Source organism: Nannobrachium achirus (genome assembly GCF_963921795.1).
Source record: "Nannobrachium achirus genome assembly, chromosome: 12".
Taxonomy (NCBI): domain Eukaryota; kingdom Metazoa; phylum Chordata; class Actinopteri; order Myctophiformes; family Myctophidae; genus Nannobrachium; species Nannobrachium achirus.
Window position 1 is genome coordinate 14,554,121 of NC_137832.1, and position 14,201 is coordinate 14,568,321.

At 45.1% G+C, this 14,201-nt stretch overlaps 1 protein-coding gene across 1 annotated transcript in view; it reads left to right on the forward strand.

Moving 5' to 3' along the window:
- Window positions 1-14,201, forward strand: part of LOC308295415 (uncharacterized protein) — a gene marked incomplete at its 3' end in the record, with an annotated part of 80,319 nt that overhangs the window by 51,947 nt on the left and 14,171 nt on the right. The window contains 3 exon segments of the mRNA XM_080738470.1: window positions 11,946-12,089; window positions 13,207-13,284; window positions 13,408-13,559. Coding sequence (XP_080594596.1) covers window positions 11,946-12,089; window positions 13,207-13,284; window positions 13,408-13,559 — 374 coding nt within the window.

The following is a 14,201-nucleotide window of genomic DNA, read 5'->3' on the forward strand; positions in this document are numbered from 1 at the left end:
GGAGTAGTTCACCCCAAAATGACTTTTTCTTCTATTGATTACTCACGGCATGGAGTCTTGAGTTCAATAATATTTTAAATTTTTTGTCACATTCCTTAGAAGACAATAATTTGATTACAATAAATGTACCCCCATTGATTCCAGATGGGGACCCCGAACGCATTTGGGGGGGGGGGGGGGGGGGTTGGTGGGTAAACCACCGCTCAGTTCACACGGGTGTGATTTTATTGTCTCGAGGAATCTGCGTCTCAGCCATCTCCACTGTCTTACATGCACGTGCACACACGCACACACACGCACGCGCGCGCGCGCGCACACACACGCACACACACACGCTGTATGTAAATGAACAGTGTGTGTGTGTGGTCAAGCGTGTGTGCGCCGGAGCGTAGAGAATCTCATCCTTCTGTGAAGTGTGGGAGAGCTCTGACCTCCGACCTCTAGCAAACACATCGTCACTGTCGGGCCAAAACCTCGTATCTCCAAGTTTCAAATGGGTTACGTTGTTTCGCGAAGTAAAGCCCTTCATCATACAAGGCCGTCGCACAAAAGTAGTGAAAACAGCCGATCTACAAGCACACAAACGTGTGCTTGTAGATCGGCTGTTTTCACTAGTTTAAATCATTTTAAGAATGATAAATACAAAACAAACGGTTTTGGACATAAAAGGTTTCCACCCGACAACGATGACATATTTAAGGGCCCTCATGCTAGAGATGAAGCAGGGACCCCCACATGCTAGAGATGAAACAGCCCCCCCCCCCCCCCACACACACACACTGTTGCAGATTAAAGGTTTTCATACATTTCATATAGATGGCTTTGTAGAACCCTCAATACTTAGAAAACGTTTGCTCTATACACCAAACCTCTTTGCTGAAAAGGCTTATCTACAAGATCACAACACCTTCTGAGCTTGTAGATCTGCTATTTTTGGCTAATGTACCCCTCAGATTATGGACGCACGGGGTTCAAGACAAGTTGATGTAACACCCTATCACACAAAGATCTGCTCATTCAGGGAAATAACACTGACATGGGTGTTAGGGTTCGCACTGATCTTAAGCGTGCCGTGTTTGACTAGTAGAGTCTGAGCGTTCCCGTGCAGTGAGCTCATGTTGTTCACACACATCTGGGATCCATTAGTCCTGCCTTGCTGGCCTACATCTGCTCATGTCGTCACACTAACAATACGAAACGTATGACCCCATCCAGGCCTTCTGGAAACAGTGGCGTCAGTTCAGCAAAAGCTAGGGTATGGCAAAGATGGGAGTCCTCATGGAAAAGAGGCATTACATTTTGTACAACACGGTTCTATTGTGAAAATAGCAGATCTACATGCTAGATGCTACATGCTAGATCGGCTATTTCCACAATGTATGAAAAAAAAAACAGATTTTTACACAGGTTTCTACGGTTTCTTGGGCTGGATATGGCAGCCTGGAACGGTTGTTCAAGTGCAGCTAAACTTGGCATGTTAGTAAACGTGCCACAATTAACAACAATGCATTGCACCTGTGCAGCTGACCTGCGGAACCTGAGAATATACCATTTTGTTAAGCTGGGGAGAATACAAGTGTAGAGAAAATAATTATAATACCTTGTTAAAGTGATCATTTTGGTACATTTTGCATTTGTAGTTATTTTACTGTAATTCAACAACATAATAACCAGCGCAGATAGACAAAGAGACATTCATGGATTTATATTTAGAAGTAACTTTTATTTTCCCCCCTGGACCCAGGGTATGGCAGCTGCATACCCCTGCCATACCCAATTGACGCCCCTGTCTGGGAGTCAAGCCATGTTTTTATTTTCTCCATAGCCAGTGTGCCGCATCAACATTAAGTTTAGTTATGACACCACAACAGATGTTTGTTGCTGTATTTCCCAGATTCCCAGAGTTTGAATTAATGTAGAGTTATGTGCAGGATGGATGTAATGTGCAAACAGATGTGAGGAGAGTTCATTTATTTGACATTTACCCGAGCTCGTGCCAATGTTGCCACCCTTGTTTAAGGTTGCCTACCCCAGATCCAACCCCCCACTTTTAGAACCCACTGCATTAGACCAGTGGTTCTCAACCTTTTCAGGCTGCGACCCCTAAAAATAATCATATTTTAAATTAGCAGATCTAACGCGAGGTGTTAGATCTGAGCATGTAGATCGTCTATTTTCACAGTTGTTGCCTCTAATATTTTGACAATTTGGCCAATGTTTAATTTGTCATTTTAGAATTTAGAGGTATTAAAAAGTCCTTAAATTGTCATTTCAGAAATGTGCAGATACCCGAAACTTTATGTTGAATTGTTTACTGTTGAGAGAGAAAACAATGTTACATATAAAGATAATCATCTGGGGACCCACCAACATAATTTGCCCCCCCCCCCCCCCCCCCTAGGGTTCCCGACCTACAGGTTGAGAACCAAGCTCACAACGTGAGGCGTTTAATCTGCACCACCATTTTATGCAATAGGTAGTGTGGGTCCCTGCTTCACCTCTCTCTCAGCTAGGGGGTCCCTGCTTCACCTCTCTCTCAGCTAGGGGGTCCCTGCTTCACCTCTCTCTCAGCTAGGGGGTCCCTGCTTCACCTCTCTCTCAGCTAGGGGGTCCCTGCTTCATCTCACTCTCAGCTAGGGGGTCCCTGCTTCATCTCACTCTCAGCTAGGGGGTCCCTGCTTCACCTCTCTCTCAGCTAGGGGGTCCCTGCTTCACCTCTCTCTCAGCTAGGGGGTCCCTGCTTCACCTCTCTCTCAGCTAGGGGGTCCCTGCTTCACCTCTCTCTCAGCTAGGGGGTCCCTGCTTCACCTCTCTCTCAGCTAGGGGGTCCCTGCTTCACCTCTCTCTCAGCTAGGGGGTCCCTGCTTCACCTCTCTCTCAGCTAGGGGGTCCCTGCTTCATCTCTCTCTCAGCTAGGAGCACCGTAGGTTGAAAGGAATGTTGAGGACCAGTTGTTTTCTCAACAATAGCTGACCAACGTTAGGCCAATGTTTGACCAGTTTTTATGTGGGGACCCCCTGGGGGTCCCGACCCCACATGTTGAGAACCACTGTCCCAGAGTACTTACTGTACTGTAACACCTCTGAGGTCGTTTACGCGACCGCAGTTTTCCCGGTGAACCTTAGCGCAACGGTGGGGGCCGATGGGCAAGGAGGGTCGCGAGCTTATGAGAAACAACTAAAACAAGACCTTAAAACCTGGCGAAAACAGTTGCGTGCATTAGCGCAAGATTAGATGAGGATAAAGGAAATCATTGAATGGAAAACATTAAATTAACTTCTGAAAAGGCTTCTAAAACTAGTAGAACCTCGATCTTGCCACACCTGAATAATTGTGGTTGTAAACTAGCCTTACCTTAAGATGCTCCTCTTAATGTAAGGCTAGTTGTAAACAATAACACAGACAATATAAATCCTTAGTCTAGTAGTGGGAAGAAGGGGTTATCATCATGGCCCCAAATAACTTTTAAATATCTTGCAATTGGCGACTAGTGTCTTACGAAATCGGCAAGAGTGCCTCTCATTACATAAATCTATATAAACTCTCCATCATCGGCAATAGTCAGTGGTAGTGTGTTCCCCACACTCCCGCGCCCCCACCGTTGCGCTTAGGTTCACCGGGAAAACTGTGGCCGCGTCGTTTATGGCAGTGGTTCTCAACCTGTGGGTCGGGACCCCCAGGGGGAGGGGTTGTCCCCAAATTATTTTGGGGGGTCCTCAGATGGTTAACCAACATTGTATTCTCACTCAACAGTAAACAAACCAACATAATGTTTAAGTGTATAGAGGGTGTCTGCACATTTCTGAAGTGACAATTTAAGGACTTTTTAATACCTCTAAAGCTGCGTCCAAAACTGAAGCTATTCCTTCTATTCTAGTCGCTTCTATCGCTTCACTTTGGTCGCTCAGGTCCGCGTTGGTAAGAAATCATGTCCCGTTGGAATCATGGCGAAAATGTCTGTGTCTCTGGACAACATCAACGCTGATTGGCTGTCAGGACGCGATGGGTGGAGTGGGGGTGAAGCGAAGGTCGCTTCAGCTGGATTTTTCCAAGTGGGGCAAAGATACGAGGCGACCGTTCGCGACGCCCCTTTCGGATGGTTTGCGCACGCCCGTTTGCGCCGCGCTCGGTCGCGCGTCGTCTCGTCTTTGTTTTTACAGTAAGTAATCGCGGTTATCGCACCGCTCGAACCACCCAGGTTTGAACCCAGCTTAAAGGGACAAATTAAACATTGGCCAAATTGTCAAATATCAGAGGCAGAAATTGTGAAAATAGCAGATCTACATGCTCACAACGCCTCGCAACGCGAGGCGTTGTGAGCATGTAGATCTGCTATTTTCACAATAGAACCCTGTTATACAAAATGCAATGCCTCAACTCTTAAGCCTCTATCAGAGTCCAGAGTGAAGAGCTATTCACTTCACCGCAGTGTAGTTTTCTAGCTATCACCTAAAAATACATACAGTAACAAAGTGATAGCTAGAAAACTACAATTCGGTGAAGTGAATAGCTCTTCACCCTGGACTCTGATAGAGGTTTTAGTGTTCGTCATGGTGGGGGATCCACAGTTAAAATATGATTATTTCGTGGGTCGCGGCCTGAAAAGGTTGAGAACCACTGGTTTACGGGGTCAAAAGGTGGTCGAAATGGCATGCGTTGGAGGGAGGGAGGGAGGGAGAGAGGAGGAGGCGAGCTGGAGAAGATGAAAAGCAAACACGCCCTGTTAATAACACTCCCAAGCAGTGGGCCTGTCTCAGCATGTACTGTAGCATCATGATGTACCCACGCCTGTTCTTAGAACGCATGGGGCAAGGCTGCTGGTAGGGCTGTCACGATTATTACGTAATCGTCTAATCGCAATTATTTGAGGTAATCGCGATTATTTTGTCATAATCGTCACAGTCGTTTCCACGTTTAGAAATGTTAATATAGTTACAAAAGGGAGTGGAAATAGCAGATCTACAATCTGCTTGTAGATCGGCTATTTCCACTATCAATGTTCTTTTTTCAGTATAAAGTTGTCAAATATGTCAGAGCAATTTCTTTGTATATTTAGGTTATGTGTCATGATTGCCATGTGCAACTTCAAAGCCTAAAAGCCAAACAGAAATGTAATCGTCAACGACAAATACACAATGAAATCGTTAATCGCACTTATTTGAGTGACAATTAATCGTCATGTAAAATGGCATTATCGTGACAGCCCTAGCTGCTGGTTCAATGCCCACGAGCACCGCATCCCTGCCAACGTTGATGCCAGGTCATGTTGGTGCTGTATTGGAGTTGTGGTTCTCAACCTTTTCAGGCCGTGACCCCCAAAATAATCCCATTTTAACAGGGGACACCCGCCACCCTGACGAGCACTAAGAGTTGAGACATTACATTTTGTATAATGCGGTTCTATTGTGAAAATAGCAGATCTACATGCTCACAACGCCTCGTGTTGCGAGGCGTTGTGAGCAGTTCCTTACCTCTCCATCAGGCACCCTGGTACCGAGTGCCGCGCTGCGAGCTTGTAGATCTGCTATTTTTGAAAAATCTTGAAAATTAGAATTTTGACCCAATTCTATAAGTGTCTTTTGAATCCTTCTAAGATTTTGGAAAAAAAACTATGTTTCTATGTCAGCAATCTGGCCAGCCATCGTCAAAGAAAAGGTCCTTTTCACTTAACTGGAGCTCAGTTGGTCTGTTCTTGAGAGACTACTATGTCAGTGGTGCTCAAACCTTTTCACGTGAAGGACCCCCAAAATTATATTTATTTGGCCACGGACCCCCATTTCAAAATATCTAGTTCCAGGGACCCCCCAGAAGCAAAATTTGAGTTACAAACGTTTGCTTTGAAAAATACATATATTCAAAGATTTGCACACATTTTCACGACTTTTTCAAAAATAGCAGATCTACAAGCTCGCAGCGCTGCACTCGGTGCCGCGCTGTGAGCTTGTATATCTGCTATTTTTCACTGGTTAAAGCATTCAATAATTCTAGGCCTAAATGGGTTAAATTCCGGGCTCGGCCTGTGTCGAAGTAGTCTCTCGATTACAGACTTCCGTATTACTGCAGAAGGGAAAAGAGCGACCGAACTTTTCCTTGGCGATGGCTAGCCAGATTGGTGTCGAAGTGTCCTTGAGCAAGACACCAAACCCCTGATGAGTAAGGTTTTCTCTGATTGATTGATTTATCGATAGTTTGTTCGTTCCTTCGTTCAGAACACAGATTGTGTACAGTATGTAGTAATTATGTTGTGTGTGGTGTATCGACCTTCAATGAGCCTGAGTAAATGCTTCCTCCTGGCTATAAGCGTAGCGTTCATCCTGACAGTGATTGATGTCAATTATAAACGTGGATGAATGTTATTGTTTGTTGTGTAATTAGGTGTCGCCCCCGGCAACCATGTTTCGTTCTGCCTGTCTGTGATCTGTTCTTTATCTGTCTCTATATAGGGATGGCACGATGCGCGATATTATCGTTTATTGTGATAAAAAAAATACTCATGATAATCGTATCGTGGAGATTTAATTTATCGTGATATCGTCCACCGTCATGCACTGGGATCAATTCACCTTTTATTTGCCGAGCTGCATATCCGGTACCACTTAAACCCTCTATAATTGGTAAAAGGTAGGCTACTTATAATGACGCATTGTGAGCTTGTAGATCAGCTATTTTTTGGCTAATGTTCCGCCCCAGCATAATGGATTTTGATTATCACGATAACATCGTAAATTGCGATTTCTTTTGTCACAATAATCGTGATATGAAATTTTCATATCGTCCCATCCCTACTCTCTCTCTATGTGTCTGTGTGTGTGTCTATTTCTTTGTCTTTCTTTCTCTCTCTCTCACACACTCTCTCTCTCTCTCTCTGCATGTAGCGGCTGGTGGAAGTCAGGTTGGGTTTGTTTCTGTCATGACGTAATGCAGCCACGCACGCACGCACGCACGCACGCGCACACACACACACACACACACACACACACACACACACACACCAGAACAGAAGCTCTATTGTTGCAGAAGGACTTAAAAGTTCATGTGCGTCGTCTCAGCGCTGACAGATGTGGAAATGTTAACACCCTGTCCATCACCACGCCTCACAACCAGGAGGTGGAGCACTGCTTCTCTGACTGGGGCTTGAGAACAGGATTCTGGGGGGGGGGGTCCCCAGATCAGTGTTAATTTAGACAGCTAATAGAGGGTGCGCGTGTGACATCATTGTACACAGAAGTTATGAGGGAACGCCAACTGAATGGCAAAGAACAGAGTAGGAGTCAGTAGACAGTGGACTGTCACTGGACAGGTTTGTGTTTATTGTGGATGTCATTGTTGACTGAGCTGAAAATGCAACTGTCCTGCGTAACGCACGCACACAACCCTCCACAATAGCTCTCGCCTCTCGGAGAGGCGATCGAGGTGAAAAATAAGCGAAATATAGCATCAGACCCAGCCAGATCGGGTCCATTTTCCCCGGCTCCATTTTAGGGTCGGATCCAATTTAATTCGGCTCCATTTCCAATTTAATTCGTTAATTTCGTTTAAGAGAGGGAAATTAAGCGTTTTCAGCCCAACCCAGCTGATTTGCTGCCCACAAGGAGCGTGTGAGCACACATTGACATTGCTACCCTGGCCTGGAATCGAACCTGGGACAACCAGGGGCTCTGGTTCCCCAGGCAGGCTCCCTAACCATTCAGCTACCTGTTGAAGACCAAAGCTTTATAGATTTCTTCTCCCATTAGATCACATTAATATTAAAACATTTCACCATCGGAGACCTCCAATTCTCCACCAGACTCAATCATGGCTGCCAGTTCCCATCTGACGTTGTGTGGGAGTTCTGACTGCTCCAGATCGTACTGAATAACTGCTAGCGTATATAGCGTCTTCAGACTAGGACTCAAGTCTAGGATGTGCAGGTCATCGTTTTTTATGTAGACCTCTTTGTATCCTCCGAAGATGATGACATGACCTCCCACCACCGGGGGCAACGTCCTCCATCTCAGAGACACTGTGTTGAAGACTAGAATTTAATTAGCCTGGCGGGGCCCGACGTCATACTGCGTTCACTCACTCATTCCTTCCACAGTATAACGTCTGGCCTTTGGCCTATTGGCAGCTTGAAAAGTGGGCGGGAGTACTTGCCTTGACAGACAGACAGATTCCTCTAACCAATCAGCGTAGCATAACATCTCTCAGCCAGTCGGAAGAACGGCAAACAAACACGTCTTTTCGGCCGATAAACTCCACTAGCGCATCCTCCGTGTTCCTTTTTAATTGTTGTAATTGATTCTCTGAAATAACTGCACTTATTGCTTGTTTTATGGTTAGAGCGTTAACTGTTACACTTGTTGCATCGCGAGGGCAGCCATTGTTGTTTTGAAAATGCTGCAGCATGCATCTACGTCACCGTCTACACATGGACCAATCAGGGAAATCTTTTCACTTGTTGTCAGGAAAGACAGCTACGTTTGTTGTGCGGAAGCAGTCACTGATTGGCCCCGATCAGAAAATAATCATAATACTCGCTGCCAATTATACCTGGAAGTCCAGACGTTATACTGTGGAAGGAATGAGTGAGTGAACGCAGTATGACGTCGGGCCCCGCCAGGCTAGAATATAATAGCATAATAAGTTGTCCTCTGATTGATTGATTTATTGCCTTGCCTTTACTGTTCATGTCAATGTTACAACTGGTGATTACAATGATTTGATGTTCAACATGATAACTCTGCGCTCGGTGCGCTAGTAGGCTGCACCGCGACTCAGCGTGTCATGTATGCCTTGATGAGTTGCAAATGTTTGAATATATGTTTTGAATACATGGCTGCTGTGTCGTAAGACAAATTTCAGTGTGAACTGACAATAAAGTACTATATCATATATCATATCAACTCTGATAATAGTCAGCTAGGCAGTACATAGGTCTGTGAAAGAAAAGAAAGAAAGAAACTAAGTAAGTTATAAACTCAGATGAAAATGGTTGCGTCTTAGTTTGATCTCCTTTAGAATGTCCCACACTGCCAATCAGTTCGCTGTGCGTGCGTGCGTGCGTGCGTGCGTGCGTGCGTTAGTTAGTACTAGTGACGGATAGATTGATTCTCTTTTGCCATACACTGTATGTGTGAGAATACACACATGCACGCGCACACACACACGCACGCACGCACGCACGCACGCACGCACACACACACACACACACACACACACACACACACAGGGAACATTATGTTCTGTTCTGTGGTCATTTGTCATTTCTGAATCCAAACTCACTTCTCTCCCCGAGAGCAAAACTGCTGAATATTTCCACTCTGTCTCTCTCTCTCTCTCTCTCTCTCTCTCTCTCTCTCTCTCTCTCTCTCTGTCCCCCCCCCCCCCCCCCCCACACACACACACACACACCATACATTTTTCCCATCTCCCCTGTTCTGTCTTCCTCGCGCCAACCCTGCATTCCACAGGGCTGTGTTCACTCGGACAATATTTATCCATTCCGACTGAAATCATTACGATGGGAGAGTCCATTAACCAGTGGTGTAAAGTAACTAAGTACATTTACTTAAGTAATGTACTTACTATTATGAGATATTTGTACTTTGCTTGAGTATTTCCAGTTTCCAATACTTTTACTTCTACTCCACTACATCTAGTATATTTTGATGCCAATACTTTTGTTCTTTTACTCAAGTACATTTTGAATTGCGGACTTTTACTTGTAACTGAGTATTTCTACACTGCAGTGTTGATACTTTTACTTAAGTAAAAAATATGAGTACTTTTTTCCACCACTGACTCACACTGACTGTATTCACTCGGACAATATTTATCCATTCCGAATGAAATCATTCCGATCGGAAGTCCATAAACTGAGCTGTTTGCACGGGCGCTTAATAAAAGTGATCCTGGTGGTTTACGTGCCTCAACGCATTTAGTCTGAAATTTGCTTTCGCTGTGTTTTCATACTGATGTTTTCCTCTTGATCTGAACTGCAGTTTGATTCTCTCTCCGTCCAAACTGTTGCACAACTGCAACCTCCCCCCGAGAAAACCACATTGTGTTTGTGTGCGCGCGTGCGTGTGTGTGTGTGTGTCTACAGTATGTGTGTAACGGTTTCTGTATGTGCACAAACACATCTTTCAACGCATTCATTCACGTGTTTGTTGTTCATGTGCTCTGGCTGAACCTTCCCTAAAACACCCTGGACAACGTGAAGCTCTGCTTCATCAAACAAGGCCATCGCACAAAAGTAGTGAAAACAGCAGATCTACAAGCACACAACGCCTCGTACCACGGCTGTTTTCACTAGTTTAAACCATTTTTAAAATGATGAATGCAAAACGAACGGTTTTGGACATACAAGATGTTGTGGCCCTCGGCTTGGTACCCTAGACATAATTTGGCCCTTGGGGAAAACTAATTGGGGAACCCTGTCCTAGACTCTTCTCCCTTCCCTAAAACACCCTGGACAACGCTCCATGAGTTTCGGTTTAACCTTAACTCTCCTACTGCCAGATTATTTATTTATTTATTGGGTCTGGTGCCATCAAAAAGCGGCTTACCTTTGCGACGTTATAGCAGATAGACAGACATTTATTTATTTATTTATTTTTATTTATTTTTATTGTGCAATAGTGCACTTTGGTCTGCCAGGCAGCAGAGGGCGGCGTCATGCGAGAATGAAAGTGAATTTGCCTGTTATGTGTTGAAGAAGAAGAAGACCAGTCACTGGCCACAGAGCCTTACAGCCAGAGGAAATCAACAAGGAAGTGAATTGTTCTCCGTTGATCTAACGCATAATGGATTTTTTACACCATCACCGCGGAAAATGTGTTTACAGTAAACGGCCGCGCGACCCCTCATCAGCTTACAGTCATCAGACGAACGAACCGAACGAGCGCCGTATTGGCATCGAGGTTCTGTAAAAAATGGGGCGAACGTTAACGTTCAAAGCGTGGGGAGAGTTAAGTTTAAACACCTTTGAGTAATGCTATACTCTATAGCACCTTTATCCAAGGTGCTTTACAATGATTGTGCATTGCGTTCACCCATTCACACACCGATGGCGAAGGAAACCATGCAAGGCACCACCCAGCTCGTCGGCATCTGCAATTCACCCTTTGTCAGCCTTCTGATTGGTCCCTGACTGACCAACCAGCAGGCTCTTTCTGCCTTGTCCCACCCTGGTTCCGCCTTTTTTACGTTGAGAATTTGCTAAAACATCATTTTTGGAGAAATAAAAACATGCCCAGTCACTATAGTATACTGCACCTGAGAGGCTCCTTTTTACTGAAACCAAGTTTAAAATGAGAGTTGAATACACAAAATAACAATAAGAAGCAACTGAATTTCAATGGTAGTGGATGGAGAGAAAGGACTTTTGTCCCACCAAGACACAACGACCAATGAGTGCGAAGAGGGACGGGACAACGGGCGGGACTAAACAAAGGGTGAATTAGGGCAGTGTTTCTCAACCACTGTGCCTGGGGACATTTGGTGTGCCCCTGAGAAGGGTCAAGTGTGCCCCTTGAAACTGCTTGAAAGCCAGTATTGTATTTATCATTTTAAAAATGATTTAAACTAGTGAAAACAGCCGATCTACAAGCACACAACGCCTCGCACCGCGAGGCGTTGTGTGCTTGTAGATCTGCTGTTTTCACTACTTTTGTGCGACAGCCTTGTATGATGAAGCAGGGCTTTGCTTTGCGAAGAAATGTACAAATTTGAAACTTAGAGATACAAGGTTTTTTCCCGACAGTGACGATATTTACACCCCCGTATTATGATGGTGTGCCCATGGATTCTTGGGACATGAAAAGTGCATGTGCCCATGCAGAAAAAAGGTTGAGAAACACTGAATTAGGGGTTCTTGCTCAAGGACACTTCGGCAGCAACTCCGGGGATTGAACTGGGAAGCGTGCATGACCTAACGCCATGCTTCCTCTGCCCTGCAGGAGGCTCATGTGTTCATCAGAGCTGACAGACCAGAGGACGTGACGGAGGACAGGGTGGTCTGTGAGATCACCAAGGTGCAGGGTGGGAGTGGCCAGCAGTGTGCCAGGAGGAGCTATGCGTCCGCCGACAAGGAGGAGACCGTGGTGAGTGTGTGTGTGTGTGTGTGTGTGTGTGTGCGTGTGCGTGTGCGTGTGCGTGTGCGTGCGCGTGCGTGTGTGTGTGTGTGTGTGTGTGCGTGTGCGTGTGCGTGTGTGTGTGTGTGTGTGTGTTGCATTTGTAGTCCTAAACGGCCATGTTGAGGACCAACAAAGGTGTTTCAATGTGTTTGATTGGCATAGAACTAATGTTCTATGCCAATCAGAACACCTGTGTTGGTCCTCAACATGGCTGGTGTAGGACTAGTACAAATGCAACCCATGAATACAGAAACATTAAAAAAAAATATATATATTGTGTAAAAGTACATTTTCTTGAAACGTTCATACATTTTTTGGAAACTTTCATATATTCTAGATACATTGCGCTTTCAGTGAATTATTCCAAACCTTTTTTGTTATTTTTTAAAAATGTGTATGGCATACAGCTCATGAATATCAAAAGTCCATATTTCAAAATATTACAATATTACACAAGACCACTCAAAACAAGGATTTATAATAGAGAAATGAGCAACATTCTGAAGTCAGAGTTGCTTGAAGTTCAGTGGTAAGTTTCCGCAGTCAGTTATGGCTTCTGCATTGCTTTTTTCAAACAATATTCTAATTTTTTTTAGATGGATCTGTTTACTGGAGGTGTAACGATACATAAACACATTGGTTCTGTACGTATTTGGGTCTTGAAGTCATAGTCCGTATTTTCAGTGAACATGACCAGTGAACATATAAACCCAACACACCATCACTCCCCAAAATGCATAGTGTGACTAGGGGATTGCAAATAGCAATCCAAGTCAGCAGTTTTGTTTCTTGGAGGTGGGGGGGGGGCTTTTATGCCTTTATTGATAGGACAGCAGACTGACAGGAAATGTGGGAGAGAGATCGGGGAGTGACACGCAGCAAAGGTCGCCGGGAACGGGACTCAAACCTGCGACGCGCTAACATGCAGGCTGGCATCACGCCGGCGGCCTCCGGGCCTAGTCTGCAGTTTTAAGGAATACTCCGATCAGCCTGTTTGGCCATATTCATTGAGTTGCTGTATTCATCGGTGTGTGTACATGTATTTCCTGATACACTGTGTGTGTTGTTGTGTGCGTGTGTACAGGGTACAAACTACAGAAAGACCAACGCAGCGATGGAGATGAGACGGATCAACAGGGACTCGTTCTGGGCAAGAGCAGAGGTACTGAGAAACACTTTGATGCTTTGATCCGAGCTGAAAATGAATGTACTGTTGAGTCTCATTGTTTCAACTTGTGTGTGTGGTGTGTGTGCGTGCGCGTGTGCGTGTGCGTGCGTGCTTCAGCGTGAGGAGGAGGAGAGGAAGGAAGAGGAGAGGAGACGAGCGGCGGAGGAAAGGCGGCGTCTGGAGAGAGAGCGAGTTCAGAAGGAGAGGAAGGAAACGGAGGAGCGAGACCGAAAGATGAACGAGAAGCTGCAGAGGATTGAACAACAGAGGTGGGGAAACACACGCCTGGCTTATGTCAATGATATACTGTAGGGCAGGGGTCAACTAAGGACCCCTTAGTTGAGAGAGAGATGAAGCAGGGACCCCCACAACCTTCTCATAGATTTCATATAGTTTCATTGTTTGACAGCACAATCATCAGTATATTTTGGATTCATGTCAATCTGTCAATCTCGCAGCGCGAGGCGTTGTGAGCTTGCAGATCTGCTATTTTTGGCTAAAGTTCTCAGAATATGGACACTGGTGTTCGTGTGGTTAAAAGTTCTATCACTCAAAGATTTGGAGAACCCCCTGTAGTAACTCTGAGGACCCCCTAGGGGTCCCGGACCCCCTGTTGAAGACCCTTGCTGTACGGTACAAGCAGGGGGCCAGTTATCCAGATTTAACATGAAACAAACTCTGAACTAAAGGTTTCTACGATTGGCCGCTAGTGTCGCTGTTTTCCCCCCTGGCTAGTACCAAAAGGATATGTTCTCCATTGGACCCCATTCATTTTCCCAAACTTTACATTAGAATTTCTTACCTTAAATGAGTACTGTCACCTTAAAAAAGTTTTTTAAAAAGTCTCCTTTCAATCACCATGATATGCGTTTTGTGAAAATATGGTGCCATTTATTTCATAATTGATGTTA